Source organism: Microchirus variegatus (genome assembly GCF_963457635.1).
Source record: "Microchirus variegatus genome assembly, chromosome: 13".
Lineage (NCBI taxonomy): Eukaryota > Metazoa > Chordata > Actinopteri > Pleuronectiformes > Soleidae > Microchirus > Microchirus variegatus.
In genome coordinates this window covers 22644837-22664783 of record NC_139814.1, presented here as the reverse complement: position 1 = coordinate 22664783, position 19947 = coordinate 22644837, and the positions used below count along the sequence as shown (strand labels likewise).

Below are 19947 nucleotides of genomic sequence, written 5' to 3'. Positions count from 1 at the left end.
TATGCGGACTATGCAGCTGCATAGGGCCCCACAGGCACCAGGGGGGCCCCCAAACTGCAAGTTCAGACTCATATTTTATTATTTTTTTGAGAATTAAAAGTACCTGTCTTTATTTGCATGTATTGGATGCGTTCATTATGCATATATTTGCAAAGCATGTAAGTGTTTGTGGGGTAATCAGAAAAAGTTGGGAATCTCTACCTCGAGTTTGAAAAAAATAGGGGCCCCCAAATAGTATCTCGCATAGGGCCCCCAAACAGCTAGAAACGGCCCTGGGCTTGAGGGAACAAGGTCATAAACACATAAATAACTCACACGTAGCAGCGTTCACTTGATAAAATTTACTGTAGTCTTTAATTCGTATGTACACGTCCAACACCCCGCCCCACCCCAAACCCCCCCCCCAGTAAAGAAAATGTTCCATGAATACCTTTAATATATTTAGACAGTTTTACAGCTTCTTTACAGGAGTGCTGTTTCATGAAATTCACATCTAGGGCAGCAACATCATTTTCTTTGCTAGAAGAACCAAAAAAACGAGCATAGATGGGAGTGAACAAGACAACTCAGCGCAGAGGGAGGGCTGGGGGGGGGGGGGGGGGGGGGGGGGGAGGGGCGGGTACACAGCTCATGGAGGGGGGAGGGGGGGTATGTATAGAAGCAGCGCAATTGGGATAAACTATGTACAATACAAACCATTCATACAAATTAGGCTCTAAGATATAGAAGTCAATACATTACAGTTGATATATTAAGTGACAATGAGCAAGCCCCATCTCCCACGAATGAGTCGCCGGGTCAGTCGGTCAGGTGACCGGACACATTCAGTCAGCCAGGAGTGACGACCTGCGGTCACCGCGCCGGGCAGGAGCACAGCCAGAGGGTTGACAGTGTGAACAGCGTCTGAGCGTGATACCGTCTCAATGGGACCTCACCTTAAGGGAGACGCTTGCTCAAGTTCAAGCTCACCCCCCCCCCCCCCCCCCCCTCGAAACAGATAAGACCACCGCACATTTCTAAGAAGCATCAAACTGCACATTTAAAGTCTTTGCTCTCCAACTTTGTTCCAGATGCCTTGCTAGCACCCAAGATAGCTATATATATATATATATATATTATTTTTTATTTTTTTTTGTGTGAAATGAGGAGTTTATTTTGTTTTCTTGATATGCAGGATGAACCAAAGTAGCACAGCGAGGGGGTGGGGGGTGTGGGGGCAAACAGTCGATATGTTGGTGTCCAGAGAGTTAATGTATTGTTCGGGAAATATGATAAGAAAGGAAAACACGGCGCACATAAAAGAACCAAACAAATCCTGGTTATCGACAAATTCAACATAAAACAAAACTTAATTCAGAAAAAGAGAGGATTTCGGGTCATATTACAGTTGTATGTACTGTCTTCTTTTCACAGTTAAAGGTGCATTATGTAATAAATCTAAAGCAACTGGCCTTAAAATCCTCCTAATATGTCACAGAGACTCAGGAATAATGTTCATATAACAAACTGAACTCACCAACAACAACAGTACAGACAAAATATTTGCAATAAAAAAAATATTTTGCAGACTGCAAATCTTGTTTATGTTTTGAAATCATGTTTGTCAAATCATGTGGCGCCACCTACAGCTGTCTACCAATCATTGCAGTCAGTAGAGTCTCTGCTGCCGAGCAACCACGGGTTGCCAGTTACGTCAGAAAATGAAACCTAAAAGACCTCGGTATTTTGAATTTGAATGTAGTATCCGTTTTTTTGGCCACATTCTTACATATGGCACCTTTAACAGTTTAAAGTAACCAAATCAATGGGGCGTCTTACACTGGACATGATTTTGGGGGACACGAAAGGCTAACACACACACACACACATTTCTCTGGAATGGGTCGAAGCCCCCATCCTGTGCTCCGCTCATCCACCATGTGACTGCGAGTGTGCGACCCCCCGTCACCCAGACGGGAAGTAGGGTGTGTCGCTGTGGTAGTTGTAGTCCGGGCACACCTTCTGCACCAGTTTGTAGTCGGTGCTGTAGAAGGAAATGAAGATGCATATGACTTTGAAAGGTTTGGAGCAGAGCCAGGAAACGTGGCTCTGGGTCTGCTCCTGGTAGCAGGTCTTGGACGGGTCGAAGTTGCAGAGCGTGTTCTTGGCGCCCTTCTCCACCTTCTCGTACTCGATGCGGCAGTTGAAGGACTTTGAGTCCTTGGCGTCGATGACGGACTGCTGCGCCGCCACGTCAAACTCCACGATCTTCGTGGGCGGGACCAAGCTGACGGACACGTTGCCCTGACCGGTGGAGTTGTGGCGGAAGTAGACGCTGAAGGTGCCGTTGCCGTGGTCCACGATCTTACCAGTGATGAGGAGGTTGAGCTTGACCGTCTTGATGTTGGAGTGGAAGTCCCCCCAGCCGAACATCTTCTTGAACTTGCCCGTCTTCACCATGGGCCGCCGCTTGGCGCGCGGCCGCGAGTCCTGCAGGTCCGTGGTGTTCCTCAGCCAGTCCCACAGGTCCTGCTCCGAGTACGGCTCTGGGGTTTCATAGAGAAGGTCCAAAGCTGTGCTGTTTTCCTTTCCGTGCAGAGTCTGTGTCAGCAGCCTACTGATCGACATATCCTTACTGCTTTCTGTCCATATATGCTTTAGCGACGATTTCGGGCTTCCTGACTTGACATGGGCACTTGTAACCTGAGAAGAGAAGAGACAGAAAAACATCCATGAGCTGACGGTTTGGGAGTTATCGTACGATTCCGTCACGCGGTATACTGTGCGGTTATCGCTCCACAGTACAGGTTGGAGCAGTAAAACCTGATCTAGCTTGTGTTTGCACCATGAGGTGTGTAGCCCACACAGGAATCGCTATTAGCTAGTTATTTATTGACATTATATACCCTGGGAAATTTATATTCAAAGTGGCTTGGCATTTTTCCCAATCTCATTCCATTCTAGTTGTTCCTCTACCTTTAAACCCTTTTTTGACAATCAAATCCTCTCTGGTCACGTCAGGTGCTATTGATCACATAACCAATGACTATAATACTCTCTCACAAACAGTACTATAGTCGCGTACATTTACTATCATACTCTCTCACAAACAGTACTATAGTTGCGTACATTTACTATCATACATTTACTATCATACTCTCTCACAAACAGTACTATAGTAGCGTACATTTACTATCATACTCTCTCACAAACAGTACTATAGTCGCGTACATTCACTATCATACTCTCTCACAAACAGTACTATAGACGCGTTCATTTACTATCATACTCTCTCACAAACAGTACTATAGTAGCGTACATTTACTATCATACTCTCTCACAAACAGTACTATAGTAGCGTACATTTACTATCATACTCTCTCACAAACAGTACTATAGTCGCGTACATTCACTATCATACTCTCTCACAAACAGTACTATAGTCGCGTACATTTACTATCATACTCTCTCACAAACAGTACTATAGTCGCGTACATTCACTATCATACTCTCTCACAAACAGTACTATAGTCGCGTACATTTACTATCATACTCTCTCACAAACAGTACTATAGTAGCGTACATTTACTATCATACTCTCTCACAAACAGTACTATAGTAGCATACATTTACTATCATACTCTCTCACAAACAGTACTATAGTCGCGTACATTCACTATCATACTCTCTCACAAACAGTACTATAGTCGCGTACATTTACTATCATACTCTCTCACAAACAGTACTATAGTCGCGTACATTTACTATCATACTCTCTCACAAACAGTACTATAGTCGCGTACATTTACTATCATACTCTCTCACAAACAGTACTTTAGTAGCATACATTTACTATCATACTCTCTCACAAACAGTACTATAGTCGCGTACATTCACTATCATACTCTCTCACAAACAGTACTATAGTAGCGTACATTACTATCATACTCTCTCACAAACAGTACTATAGTCGCGTACATTCACTATCATACTCTCTCACAAACAGTACTATAGTCGCGTACATTTACTATCATACTCTCTCACAAACAGTACTATAGTCGCGTACATTTACTATCATACTCTCTCACAAACAGTACTTTAGTAGCATACATTTACTATCATACTCTCTCACAAACAGTACTATAGTCGCGTACATTTACTATCATACTATAGCTTAAAATACCTGCTACGAAGGATGCCCCCCATTTGTATCTTTGAATCAAATGGTTTCAAGCAACAGTATTTTAGTATTTTTAACCCATTAATGTATTTCCACAATTTCATAATTACATAAAATTGAGAGATCAATAGTTATCGACAATAGTGTACACTCGTCACACCTCAAGCACCAAAAAAAAGAGTATACTACATTGGAAAATCATTAGGAAATAGTATTTTTATACCAACATTGCTAGTTGTCTGTGTCCCAATCCCTTTACTTTTACCCGCGAACATCTCTTTGTATCATTTATTTTGATTTAATTACATGTTATTTCAACAAGAATGTCCGTAACCACTTTGTTTTGCCTCACCAATACAAGCCCTTATGTACCCGACGAGGTACGAGAGCGCAGTGATATATTACATCATCTTTATTCTCTGTATTGTCGGGGAAATATTGACTTGCGCTTTTCAAAACGTACCATTTTCTACCAAATTGACCAATCAAATATACGCTCCACAGAATGTGCAACCTTTGCTGCAATCTTCAATTTGAAATCGCGACAATAAGACATCTCTGAATTGAGAATTACAGTGCAAACAACACGCAGAGCAAGAAAAAAATAAAAAATACAGCAATCACGGGAGATTATATTGCTCTCATCTCCTCCCTGTGTCAAACACAGAGAGCATCTACTGGCTCACACAGATAGAAGGCAGTGGCTGTTGAGCGGGTAAAGACCGGACTATTAACTAAAGAGTGCCCCTTGAATTGATGATTGATGAACCCATGGGTTTTCACTATTTAGCACCAATGAGTGGAATTAGGTTCCTGCAGGCCCCACTGGAGCTGTGTGACATTGATTGCCTGATTTCTACTGTAAGACGTGGCAGCAGATTCGTCTTGCTGAGGTTTTTGCATTTTGCCGGTTTGGCCTCGGGATCGATACTTGGGGAAAATAAGGCTTTTGCAGCCAATCAGTTGGCCCTCGGAAATAAATTGCCTCACAGCAATACCACAGGGACAAGCAGTCTGGTTTTTTTTACACATACTGTTACAAGGAGACTATACCTGTACGGTAAAGTGTGTCACAGCCACCCCGTCTCGAGTAATTGACATCACAATATACTGTAGCTACCCTTTGGATTAAGATTTATAAGGGAACATGTTTGAATAAATAGTGTTTAAACGGCAGGAGACAGGGTTGGTGACATAACACAAAACACACGGACTACAGGGGACTGGCTAACTGACTTAGCTTCTATGGTGCAAAGCCGAGTTTAAGTCTCGCCTCCATCCTGGCTAACAAGCTACACGTATTACTAGTATCTTTATCGCTAAAGGAGCCAGAGGAGTAACTAAACGTGGCTAACTAAACGACAGAAGAGAGAGCAGGAGAAGGAAAGGGAGAGATGCTGCTAAGCTAACTTGTTCAGCTAGCAAAACCGCCATACGCGAAAGATAGAGTTTAAGATAAAGTAGCGGGTGAAAGTGTTAACCCAGTTTACAAAATGAGCGTTAGTTCAGTTAATCGATCGTAACAGCAGATAGATAATTGCAGAGAGAGCAGGAAACACAATAGGTTACAAGGTCCTAAGCTAAGCTAGGTCTATGAGAGAGTCTTGCGCTCACGTTACATCATAGTCTCTCACAAACAGTACTATAGTCGCGTACATTTAATATCATACTCTCTCACAAACTGTACTATAGGCACGTACATTTACTATCATACTCTCTCACAAACAGTACTATAGTCACGTACATTTACTATCATACTCTCACAAACAGTACTATAGTCACGTACATTTACTATCATACTCTCTCACAAACAGTACTATAGTCACATACATTTACTATCATACTCTCTCATAAACAGTACTATAGTCACATACATTTACTATCATACTCTCTCACAAACAGTACTATAGTCACGTACATTTACTATCATACTCTCTCGCAAACTGTACTATAGGCACGTACATTTACTATCATACTCTCTCACAAACGGTACTATAGTAGCGTACATTTACTATCATACTCTCTCACAAACAGTACTATAGTCACGTACATTTACTATCATACTCTCTCACAAATGGTACTATAGTAGCCTAGATTTACTATCATACTCTCTGACAAACAGTACTATAGTCACATACATTTACTATCATACTCTCTCACAAACAGTACTATAGTCACATACATTTGTTATCATACTCTCTCATAAACAGTACTATAGTCACGTACATTTACTATCATACGCTCTCATAAACACTACTATAGTAACGTACATTTACTATCATACTCGCTCACAAACAGTACTATAGTCACGTACATCTACTATCATACTCTCTCACAAACGGTACTATAGTCGCGTACATTTACTTTCATTCTCTCACAAGCAGTACTATAGCCGTGTACATTTACTATCATACTCTCTCACAAACAGTACTATATAGTAGCGTACATTTACTATCATACTATATAGACTATAGTACTATTTGTGAGAGAGTATAATAGTACGTGTGAGCGACTACTAGTGTTTGTGAGAGACTATGATGTAATGTGAGCGCAAGACTGAACAGCCTCTCATATAGGTCCACTGTTTAGGATACTTTAGGTACAAAATATCCAGCACACGTGTCCTTTGTCAGCATCACAATGGATAAATTCAACAGCCAGCTTTTTAGTCCCTGCGGAAACTTTGTCAAGAGGATTTTTTCAAAACATTTTAAATGAGATAATTGTTGGTCTGAAACAGAAAATAGCTCCATTCACTCTGCTCAGCCGGCACAGGTGTGGGACAATTAACAGTCGGCGAGCGTCGCTCAATCACCGACTGTGACCTGTTTTCGTAAAAAATTAACAATCTGAAGAAGTTCTTTAAACATCTATATAGATTAAATGATACTTAATTGTCTGTTCACATGGAAATATACACTCGCACTTCTTCCACAAACAGACAACAAGCTCTCCTAAAATGTCCACAAATTCACCTTCAGAGTGAAACAAACGCAGACAAACACACAAGGTTTGAAAGTCAATTTTTCCTCCAGAATATTTCTCCCCCCACTGTGGCTCCGCCATGATTTAATTTGTTCTTTTCATTTGCTGCTGTTGTGGGGATTTTTTTTTTTTTCTCTCCCCACGTTCAAACTCAATTTCAAAGACGGAGCGGTAATCACCTCGGCTCCCGATTCCTCCGCTACACAAACTCATGCATAAGTTAAAAAAAACAAAAAAACAAACCCAGACCTTTTTTTTTTCTTACCGAGTACAGACTGTTGAGTAATAAAAAGCGGACTCTCCCTGGGGAATATGTTCCACATTAGACGGGGAGCGAATGAAACGCGAGGCTGAGTGAGGTTGACTGAGGTTGACAGCGGCACTCAGTGAAAGCTCAAGAGGATCTCAAGGGATCTGTCTTCAGTCTGAAGCTTTAAACTCAGACAGCACTCACTCGGCTGCGTGAGGCCGACACACGCGGTAATCAGCGTCTGTTGACACAGGCGAAGTGGCCTCCTCGTGCTGAACAATATCACATCGCAATACATTCCTGCTCCAGATCTGGGGGGAAATCGCTCGTTTGTCGCCGTCTGTCAAAAGCTGCGTCACTTTGATTTCATCTTAAAGTGATCGTTTAATGGATTTATGAGACGAACACATTCTCACACATTCTCATTCTCCCTCACACCAAAGCCCATATAGAGAAAATGTGTGATTATTACATCACAATCTGGGGTTGTTAATCCAATGCTGCCACCATCGGTGAGTTCAAATGTGTAATTTGTGACTTAAATGGCCTGGCTACACCAGGCAGACAGCGGCTCATCAGCAGTAGCTGCGCTGTCTGGAGCCGGGGAGGTGGGAGTGAAGAGGCTGTCGTCACATTTTCACACGGTTCACCGCAGAACATGGTGTTATATTGAAACGACGAGGTGTCCATTCACCAATACGCAAGCACATATTTATTTTGCATTAGCATGCTACTACTTTTGCGGCTAACTTGGCAAACCTGTTTTCAAAGGTAATCTAGCGAGGCTACGATTAGCATTAGCGTAGGGCCAACGTAATACAAGTGTGCTACTACTTTGTGGCTAACTTGGAGAACCTGTTTACAAAGGTAAGCTAGTGAGGCTACAAGTAGCATTACCGTAGGGCTAACATAATACAATTATGCTACTACTTTGCGGCTAACTTAACAAGCCTGTTTCCAAAGGTAAGCTAGCGAGGCTATGATTAGCATTAGCGTAGGGATAGCATAATACAAGTATGCGACTACTTTGCGGCTAACCTGGCGAACCTGTTTCCAAAGGTAAGCTAGCGAGGCTAGGATTAGCATTAACGTAGGGCTAACATAATACAAGTATGCGACTACTTTGCGGCGAACCTGTTTCCAAAGGTAAGCTAGCAAGGCTAGGATTAGCATTAGGGTAGGGCTAACATAATACAAACACTGTGCATCCTCATTAGGCACAACGCAAATGTTTTCATTTTTCGATTTCCATAACTGAAAAATCTTCTTCAGCTCCCACTATAGGAATACATACTTCCTACGGGCGCCGCACTATTTGATTTAATGACAAAAAGTTGTGATCAATTTCATTTTGACATACAGTAGCTGCGGCTTCACTGCTGCCTCAGATTTTTGGGACTATAATCTCTCAGGTAGATTTAAGACGATTTTTTTTAAAAAGCACACTCACTTGTAATCATCTCAAGTAAGACTTAATGTTTTTCTTAAGTACTTAATTAGAGCAGAGCCAGATTAACTCGCTCAGGCCTCGGGGCAAAACCTTCATTGGGTACAAATGCAGCAGTTCCATTACAGCTCTCACCATTTATGTTTTTTTTTAATTGGACTCATATTTGATGCATGCGACTAAATCGATGTACGATTCGTCCGATTGCCAGAAAATAGCTGCCTCTAAAGGGGTTTTCCCGGCAGCTCAGGGGTTTTGAGTCCTTTAGCACAGAGACGCTCCCTCAAAGACGAGTTGTTGTGGCACCTTTAAAGAACGGGTTAATACTGTGGCTGCTTTAGGACGGCAGAGGAGCCAATGTTTGTTAGCCTGACATTTTGGAGCTGCTGCATTCATAGTCACACAGTTTTCTCTGTGTGTGTGTGGAGGTATTTTGTTCTGCGTCGCACAAACCAATCAACACGGTGCCAATGTCTTTCAGTCTACACACAAGCAGCTTAGACTTAATTTAATTCCACAAAGAAACATGGATTTTTTTTTACATTTCTTCTGATGCCAGTCTTCTTAAAACAATCTGCACAGCTGCATCAACCTAATCTACATTTGTCACCGTATACGTCTCCATTTTTTCTGTCATTTCGTTGGAGGATGATGAGCCTTTTTTATTTCTTTCTTTCTTTCTCTCTTTCTTTCTTTTTGCAATCCAATGCACAAAAGCTCTAATTGTTCAATCAGTTCTTGAGCCCAAACATCGTCTTCCAGCATGTTTCTGGCCGAGGGCCAGCAATGTCTGCTGGATCCCGGCGCTGCCAGCTGCAGTCCGCTTACCGGAGGGAACGGTGCATCTGGTAAACACGGCCGAAACTGCGGCCAGCGCGGGGCCTCGCGGATTCCTGAGCGGCAGCCAGGCGGCCAGTTGGTTGCCTCCAGGCAAGGAAGACTGCTGGGCAAGAGTCTCTGCCTGTACTCTTCATTCAGACATGACTTCTTTACTAAAGTCGTCATGTGTCTTGTATGTTTTTGTTAAGACCTGTTCTTCGCTATAAACAGTGACCTTGTCAGGATCAGTAGGGGACTAAAAGTTGTATTTACTAACTCCATATATATAGAAATGTCATTTTTTGGTTGTAAATTTTACTCCTGTAACGTCAAAATTAGCAATTTGACTATTATTTTGCTACATATCTGTATATCACAGACTCATGTTTGCTGCTTTAAAGATACAGTACGCTGTTTCTGACATTCTAAGGGCGTCCTAATCAAAACAAACTGAAACTACTTTTGACGTCAAGATAACACATTTGAACTGGCTGGTTATTTATTGATCTTAATATACTGTATATCATTATTTTTACATCACAGCAACACAGGACAACTAACAGGGCGATTTATCACATATATATTATTATATCGTTAGCCTAATAGCATAGTTGCCTAAGTCAAATTTTCGGAAACGTTTCGGAAAACAATAAAAAACTAATTTTTTGACACAGCACATTGGTAAAGTTAGGCAGATTACAAAAAAAAAATCACTTAGCCAATTATGCTATTAGGCTAACAATATTATTAAATCATACAAACTAATGAAAGCTGATTTTAGGTTATTCTCTCATACATGATCCTATCGTGTCTCGCTGTGCATTTGCTGTTCCTGTGCTTACTGAAGTATTCCACTAGGGGGCAAACAACAGAATTTAGCCTGTTTGGCGCTACTGAATTATTACGTTTAAAAAATTTTTTAAAAAGAAGAAGAACATGCTCAGGCCTCAAAACACTGGACACTGACACTGGAGGATACAATTGTGGAGAAGTTAATGTTTGTGTATTTGAGGAAACACGAATCTACGACACCATGATGTTAGCTTGGAACTTACTTTTGAGATTTAAAAAAAGATTGTACACGATGCTATGTCTGCTAAATTGACTCTGCGCTGCCCCTACCTTTAATGTGAGTCTTGCAGTCTTGAACAAAACTGCATCAAACTAATGGCCGTATATGCAGGTATCCTTGTTCCGAGAGGTTCATTCTGGTTGACGTTACCACAATCGGATCCATCTGTGCACCAGCTTGTCTCATCATAAGGGACGATATATAAATAAAAAGGGCGGAAAACACATTTTCACACCCTCCCACTGTACTGTATACGAGTTATGAGACGTCACCGACGTAATTCTGAGCTATAGACCTCGCGCGGCGTTGATTGCGCGGAGCCGCCGAACCAATCACGAGTCAATCTCAGACGTCAGACGCGATGTCTCACTCTGATTCCAAAGAAACGGATAAGTCATTTAGACTAAACGCGGCTGAACACTTGAACATACATCAGTGTGATAACAACTCCCAATAACAGAAGCTGTCATCGGGGGGGGGGGAAATTGATTTGGGTGTATTAAGCACCATCGCTTTCTTTGGAGGGATTGAAATCGTTTCCCTTCACCTTTGGAGAGCTGTCAGCTCATCCGTCTACACACTCATCGCTGTTTACTCGTCTGAAGGAGGTGCTTCCTTTTTTCATTACAACACTTTTTCATTTGTTTTCTGATGTTAGCGTCATCATCCCCTCCTCCCCTTGTTCTTCTCTGATTACTTCGGGTTTCACTTTTTCGTACCAACTGCGACCGAAAGCTTTCACAGTTGTTATTTCTCAGGTCACTTTTCTTTGACTGCAGGCTGCCTTACAAGCGCGTGTGCACGCCGCGTCTTTGTTTCCGTCTGGGGACAGATTTAGAAGTATTTGAGGACAAAAGCTAAAACGGGTCACACTTGTGTAGGCAGTGTAAGCTGCTCGTCTCTATTGCACATCTGTTGTTCACACAGGGAGTCACGCAGTCGACAGGTTGGTTCGCTGGCGGCACCTGACAGCGCCACAGCTGCCGTCAAAATCAGCTGTCAGATGTTTCCCGGCACCGCAGGCTTTAGTCTGTGATATTTAACTTGCTCACTTATTTCTGTTTTATTTGACTCTGATTTCTCACTTAAAAGGCAGATGAGGGCTTTTTTTCTCTGTGTGTGTGTGTGTGTGTGATGCTGCCTTGTAATGAACTAGCAACCTGGGATTGGCAGCAGTACACTCTTAGAGATAAAAGTGCTAAGTAGAACTGTATAAGGTTCTTCGGCTTGTCCTCATAGGAGAACCCTTTTTGGAGGGTTCCACCAAGAACCCTTTTAAAACCCTTTAGTCAGGAAAGGGGTTTTAAAGGGTTCTCTGGATCAAAATGTTTCTTACTGGAACCATTAACGTTACCAAGAACCCTTGAAAAACCCTTTCTTTGGGAAAGGGTTTTTCAGAAGCAAATGGTTCCAGGTAGAACCTCAGCCCTTGTAGAAGGACCCTTCTGGAACCCTTATTTCTAAGAGTGTACCTCCCGCATTCCTCATGTGGAGGATAAGCATTGTCACGTAAATAAAACAAATTCTATCACCTGTGGAGCGGACAGGGCGGTAAAAACACCATCCAATCATAATGAACGGTCCGCGCTTTCGCAGAAGACAGCGCCAGAGTTTAAGCTAGCTTGCGACATCCAACGTTGCAGCAACGTTATGGCAGAAAAAGGTGTTGTTGGTTGCAATAGAAAGCTACTGCCAAGAAAAAGGCTAACGCAGAGCAACATCAGAAACATCGGTGCTGCTGCGTTTGAGCGGTTAGCGACAGAAAGGGCTGCAAAGCGATGCCATGGTGGTGACAACTGTTTCTCCTGGACAGGTAGGTTCACTTCATGTCTTTGTGATCTTTTTCAGAGTATAGGTTAGCGTCACCGAAAGTTAGCGATGATGCGCAGTGAGTAATCGTGAATCCGCGTCCGTTGCGCGTTCCCGAGCTCTGGAGGCGTAGCTTCTTTTGTATTCAAAATGTTTTTCCAGGATCTTCACGACAATATTGCGTGAAGATCTCTGAGATCTCTGAGATCTCTGAGAGATCAATATCTCTGCACACGCACCACTCATGCATCCGGTTTGGCACAAGCCATAAGACGTAGGTTTGGATACGTCGTGGTTAGAAATGCATTTCCATGACATTATTTGTGTGCAAGGTCACCAAAGTCCCACATACTGTAGTGGTGCTGTAGCTACATATTGTTGTATTTCGAATATTAAATGATTGTCCAGTGTCTAAGCAGAAGTGGAACTTTGAGTTGCATTGTGGGTAACGTCTTCTGTGTCAGGGACACGTGTGTGACTGATTGTATTTCTTGCACGTGGCGCAGGGCTAATGTGAATATTCACGATGCTGATTGTCGGCATTCAAAACCGTCCTTGTTAATCTGGCTAATACAAACACAATAATCTCTGTGAGTGATTGATTAAAAAGCTTGTCGTCGCTTCACAAAAGCATTTGCATGATGTCGCGGCGAACAAATTTATAATGATTACATCATTATGACAACAATGTTACAACACAAACACGGCTCCGCGCATCCGGGGTGATGAAGCGTCTGCATTCGGTAGCACTTAGAGGCACTTGTTCCGCCTTGAATCAAAAATTGCAAACTTCACAAGTGAATTTTTTTTTTTCTGCTGCCTTTAAATCAGAGTTCACAGCGTGACATCACTTCAACAAGCAGTTTAATACTCAGCGTGGGGGTGGGCCGCTAATCTGAACACGCTAATCTGGCTGCTGGAATTACAGTGATCTCAGAAGTTAAAAAATATATATATTTATAAGGTAAAGATCGTTATAAAACCGTACCTTAATTACGCCTCTGCGGAGAAAAGGCAGTTCAAGAGTTCATTGCTGATTATTTATAACCGAGGTATAAATTAAGTCCACAGTCACTCTCTGGCTCACTCGTGTTTCAGAGAAGTGGGAATCGTACCTTAACCTAAAGTTTACCGTCCAGTCAGTCGTATTTTTAACCCTCTTATGACCGGCAAGACAATCTGGCTGTTTGGATTTATACCGATTTCGATACCTGACGTATCTGATTCAACCGTTTAGGGATTACAGTACTGCGACACGCTGGTCAATCTTGTCTGTGATTGGACGTCCGTTCCGCGGAAGTCTTGAAGTTCTACCGTAATGACAAGTATATGGGCACAGAGCTCTATTTTTCTGCTTTCCTGTATCCACCCATCCATCCATCCACATGAGGGTGCTGTGCTAATCTCCTAGGGAAAAGTTGGGGTCATACCCTGGACATAGATCACCCATAGATTTTAACTCTTCTAGATATCACAGACGGTCTAGGGATTTATGGTAATGAGTAGTACGCATGCCAAATATTCAAATGTTACGCGCTACTCTACCGCTTTAATCCAAGTAAATGTTAATATTTATCGAGCTCGTTTCCCAGTCACGTATTTGGGGCTTAAAGCGCCGAAGAACCTTATCGGCGCCCAGACGAGACAAGCCGGGGGGATCAAAGTCCTGATCCCTCTAGTTAGGAAAAGACCGGCTCTACCTCAGCGAGCTCGCACGCCACTTGACTTTGCTTTCACACCGATTACGGAGAAGGAACTGCTGGTACGACACGTGCAGAATCATAGTGTTAGTATGACATCCTGTGTTTTAACTAAGAATCCACTTCCGACTTTAACAGCATCAGAGATAAGATATTGTTGTCACTCAGATTCATTGATCCTTCCACTCAACGGTGAACCAACTGATATAAACAATCGATAGATCCTAGAGTGAGAAGTCACTTCTGCCGTCACCGTACAGATCACTTCACCAATGTGACATGACACGATTTGTTTATCTTTAGAGGCCATTTGTCACGTTTGGCTCGGGGGAAATTTGACAGTTTGTGTTCGATGTCGTTTGGTGACCAAAGATTACAAAAAAGTCAATGCATAAATGCATCATGCATGTTGGTGGACACAGTATGATAGAAGCGTTGTACTGTTAAATACGAATGTAGGAACGTAGGACCAACAAATCAAGTTGTGTTTGGTGTGAAGACAGACGTTTAAAACGTGACTAAAGGACATCTAAGGGCTCGCCCTGCTCTTTCTCAACCTTATCACAGAACTACAGTGTCCTTCACACGACAGGAAGGAAAGAACTTTCTCCACTTTCTCTGCCGTTTTCCCTCGTCTTTACCGGGAGCTTCAGACACACACTCTGTTTCAGCCTGATGTAGCAAGAATGAAGGCACAAGATGGTGAACTCTGGATCGCAAGGCACTTAGCTAAAGTACATATCAAAGGTTTATTCTGAGGAAATGAAAAATCTCAGTGACACAATCTTATCAAACTAGGCAGCACCAGTTTCCTCACAATCTACAAAACCTCTTCTCCATGAACGTTGGTGCAGGACGGTTTAGTGCACTCTTAAAAATAAGGGTTCCGAAAGGGTTCTTCTACAAGGGCTGAGGTTCTACCTGGAACCATTTGCTTCTGAAAAACCCTTTCCAGATGAAAGTGTTTTTCAAGGGTTCTTGGTAACACTAATGGTTCCAGTAAGAACCGTTTTGATCAAGAGAACCCTTAAAATCCCCTTTCCTGAATAAAGGGTTTTAAAAGGGTTCTTGGTAACACTAATGGTTCCAGTAAGAACCGTTTTGATCAAGAGAACCCTTAAAATCCCCTTTCCTGAATAAAGGGTTTTAAAAGTGTTCTTGGTGGAACCCTCCAAAATGGTTCCAGGTAGAACCTTTATAAAAAAGGCCAAGCCAAAAAGGGTTTTCCTATGAGGACAAGCCGAAGAACCTAATATGGTTCTACTTTGCACTTTTATTTCTAAGAGTGTGTGTGTGTCCAGAATCAGTTGTCATTTTGCACTGCAGCGCCTCCAACTGTGCTCTTTTAAGGAAAAGAATTCTGGGAGTTTCTTCATTTGTTCTCGTAATTAACTTGTCTTCTTTTTGTTGGAAACACACAGGTATTATTGATGTGGCCGTGTTACTGCCAGCAGCTGCACACAAGGACGATCAATCAAATCAGAACACTTGCTCCCTCAATCCATGTCGGATTGTGAACTCTATGGTAATGTACTTCTCAGTGACTGGAGAGTGGGGGGTAGCTGGAGAATAGATGCCCGGGAATATAAACCCAGTTAATGTCAGTTTTAGAGCAGCAGTTGAATTGATTCCGATCCTAAAGAACAGGACAGCGGCATCAAAAAAAAAAGTCTAATAAGACAAAAGATCAATAAACGAGATGATCTCCACATCTGCTGCCTCCCTTTTTTTTTGGAAAATTCTCAATCATCATAGTCATGCAGAGGGAGCTCCAGATCAGGCCAAAGAATAAATGGGCTGGAGCTGCACGAAACCTCAAGAGAGCGAGAACAGACAAGGAGGGTGGTGGAAAAAAAGAGCAGTGTTAGAATATAGGAAGAGGAGGATTGAAGAGGGCTGACCCTGAACATACAGACTATTAACCTCGAGAGCAGCAGACTGTGTGGCTCGGCGCTGATAAATGAACATATTTGAAAAGGCCTTTGTACGGGGTTGAGACATGGACATCTCTTCTAAAGGCGTCACATTTCAAATTACGTGTCCGCTGTTTCAAACAAACACGGAGCTAAGGTCGGTGGTCATTTATACGCAAATCCTGGTCATAGTTACACAAAGTTATGCGAATGACACGCACATCAAACCTACACCTGTGTATGAAGTGGTGCTCTACACACAGAGCTACTCAGACAATCAGTGATAGACAGACGAGGACTGAGTACTTATCTGCACAACTCAGGCTTTTTCATTAGAAAGAAAGAAAGACAGAAACACCGGCTTGGTTTACCCTGAAAAAGTATTTTCTAGATTGATATAAAATAGTACAGGGCACGTAAAGATGACGCCACACACATCTTTTTCCGGGTTATTCGTCATACGTTGATGTTAACGTCTGTGACGACTGTCCGGAAAATGGCGAAAAATGTTTACGAGCCACAGAACTGGAGTCCAGAAACCGTTTGCCAGTTAGCTCCGTTAGCTCCGTTAGCTCCTTTAACGCTACAAATAACTAGCGTATGTGTGCCTCTGTTTTTTTAAAGTTTAGCATTACTTTAGAGACTCAGTTTGACAATCGGGAGTCACGCGTGTGTTTTTTCTGGTCATTCGTCATGGAAACGCGTCATACGTTAATGTGCGTTAATGTTAACGTCCGTGAAGACTGACTGGAAAAAAGACGTGTGTGGCGTCATGTTTACCTGCCACAGCACCGGAGTCCAGAAACCGCTTGCCAGTTAGCTCCGTTAGCTACCGTTAGCTTCTTTAACGCTACAAATAACTAGCGTGTGTGTGCGCCTCTGTTTTTTAAAGTTTAGCATTACTTTAGAGACTCAGTTTGACAATCGGGAGTCACGTAAACATGACGTCACGTACGCATTTTTCCGGTCAGACGTCATGGAAACGCGACATGCGTTGATGTACGTTCACACTGACGCAGTTAACGTCAATGTTAGCGTCAACGTTAACGCCCATGACGACTGGCGTCATGATAACGTGCCACGGCACAGGAGTCCAGAAACCGTAAACCAGTTAGCTCCGTTAGCGGCGTTAGCTCCTTTAGCGCCGTTAGCGTGCCTACGGTCGAACTGGCGCCGTCTGTTTATTACACAAAAAGAGCAGCGCTACAAATAACCAGCGTACCTGTGTACTGCGTATGTTGGCCTCCATTTTTAAAGTTTAGCGTTACTTTAGAGACTCATTTTAACAAATCGGGAGTCACGTAAACATGACGTCACACTCATATTTTTTCCGGTCAGTCATCACGGAAGCGCGACATGCGTTGATGTACGTTCACACTGACACCGTTAACGTCCGTGACGACTGACGACATGTCTACGTGCCGCGGCACAAGAGTCCACCGTTTACCAGTTAGCTCCTTTAGCTGTGTTAGCTCCTTTAGCGCCATTAGTGTGCCTACAGTTACTATAGTAACTTTAGCGTTACTTTAGAGACTAATGGAAGGTCATGAAAAAAATGACGTCACACCCCTTTTTTTTCCAGTCAGTCATCATGGAAACGCACCATGCGCCGCTAACGCCGTTAACCACTGTTATCACGTTAAGGTGCCCAGTTCTGATATAAAAGTGTTCTTGTTTTTCCTTACAGCGACGAAGGCAAATCATTTATATGACCCTTTGACATGTTCTCGCAACAGCCTCAGGCCAACAATTCCACTCCCAGATTCTGCTTTGAGTGAAATTATCCAGAATTTGCTCAGAAAAAGACCCCGAAAAACATCTTCTACCTGTAATTCCGAGGCCGGGATCCTGTGCTGAACCCAAGCAGGAGGAGACACTTTGACTGAAGTTATAATCTCCCTTGTGTCTGAGCTGTGAAGCCTTCAACGACGCTGTAACAAACATTCTGCTCATATATAAAGAAGATTTTAAACTTGAATCCGTGGCTGGACATGCCTCAGATACAGCGAGCTATAGAAATCCGAGCAAGGGTAGTTGAGGCAACAGACACCCACAGTCTGTACATTTGCTCTCCCACAGAGCAGAAAAGAGTGTGCTCTAATGATGTGTCTAACAGCCTGCTTACATGACCATCAGGCAGCTTCGGTGCATGGCAAACTGTGATATTCGAGCACCACTTAGCACCGGTGAGGCGCCAGGCGCTAATAGTTTAACCCGTGTTTGCGTGGCGTGGGTCGTAGATAACCTTTTTCCGGCGAAAGACGGAGAGGGAAACACATTCGAGAGCCGTGTTCGGAATTCTCTGGCCGCGTCTCAATGCGAGAGGGAAGTTTTGTGTTTAAAAAGGTGAAAAAGAAGTTTTTTTTTCTCTTGCATTATTATTATTGTTATTATTATTATTCCCTTTCTGGTTGCAGCCGCACATTATCGACACCTGGAAATGACTTGCATTCAATTTGCGTTCCAGTGTACTTCCGTACTGAGGCGCTCTTAAATTACACTTCTCGCTGTGCGCCATCATACACAAAGTACAAGAGGTGAGCTGGAAGCTATAGAAAAGCAATGAACGAGTCGGGGACCTATAGTATTAGAGTGATTTAGAGCTCTTTAGAGTCTGATTTTTATTCAATTTATACTCATTTACTCGGAAAAAAAGTGTCATTGGACCATAACATAATTCTCCGTTTTGCTTCCCAGTGGACGCACCGATCACTGATTCTCTGCCTTTGTTCTCCCATTAGAACAAAGTTTTAAAAATCCTTCTTCACTGAACACTGGAATGTGTTTTAATCAAATCAGTCCACGATCAAAACAAAGACGAATTAGCACAAATACACGAGCCGACAGAGGAGATACCAAAGAGTCACGGATGCTCGAGCTAAACTAAAAACATGGGGAAAAAACCTCACATTTTAACCACCTAATAAAATGTACACTAGTTTAAAACTGTAGTGCATAAATATAAATTAATGTATGGTACATTTAAGGCATTACCAAATGAATCTACGAGTTTCTCAGTTTTAATCTAGCTGCAGAAAAAAAAATCTTGAAGTTCAACAGTTTGATGAGATAAATCAAACCAAACTTTATTTTCAACTTTGTGACAGTCAGGTACTCACACCAATCATACAGTATCACTTCAGTCTACTTTCTTCTCTCCAGACAGCTCCACAAATTGATGATTTGATTAGACAAACCTAAGATGAGTGATGCGTGTGGAAGTGCATATCTGCGTTTATGAGGACTGACGAGTCCAAGAAAAGACGAGGCAATTTCCTGCAATGAGGCAAAAGACGTCAAACGGTTGGAGACGGTAACGACCAAGAGGGTTTCCGTCAGTTCCGTACTTACATTACTGTTCAAAAGTGGCGGGCTTCACTTAGAAATGTCCTTATTTTTGAAGTAAAATCACTTTTTTTTCAATGAATATAACATTAAATGAATCATAAATACACTCTTTACATTGTTAATGTGGTAAACAACTATTCTAGCTGCAAACATCTGGTTTTTAATGGAATATGTACATACTGTAGGTGTAGGAGCCCATTTCATTGTGTTCTAATGGTATATTGTGTTTGCTAACGGCGTTAGAAGGCTATTGGATGATTAGAAAACCCTTGTGCAATGATGTTAGCACAGCTGAAAACAGTTTTGCTGGTTCTTCGACCAAAGGGCGAAATTATTATTTTGAATAAAAATCATTATTTCTAATCTTGACTAGATTTTCTATTCATTTTGCAACTCTATTGACGAATAAAAGTGTGACTTTTAATGGAAAAAACACAACAAAAAT

At 42.3% G+C, this 19947-nt stretch overlaps 1 protein-coding gene across 1 annotated transcript in view; it reads right to left on the bottom strand.

Annotated features, from left to right (window-relative positions):
* Positions 1 to 1944: 1944 nt before the first annotated feature.
* The window catches only part of nxph1 (neurexophilin 1), a gene marked incomplete at both ends in the record, with an annotated part of 43917 nt that continues 25914 nt past the window's right edge, over positions 1945 to 19947 (bottom strand). Inside the window, one exon of the mRNA XM_083899340.1 lies at positions 1945 to 2682. Within this exon, the coding sequence (XP_083755466.1) occupies positions 1945 to 2682 (738 nt within the window). The remainder of the gene's footprint in view (positions 2683 to 19947) is intronic.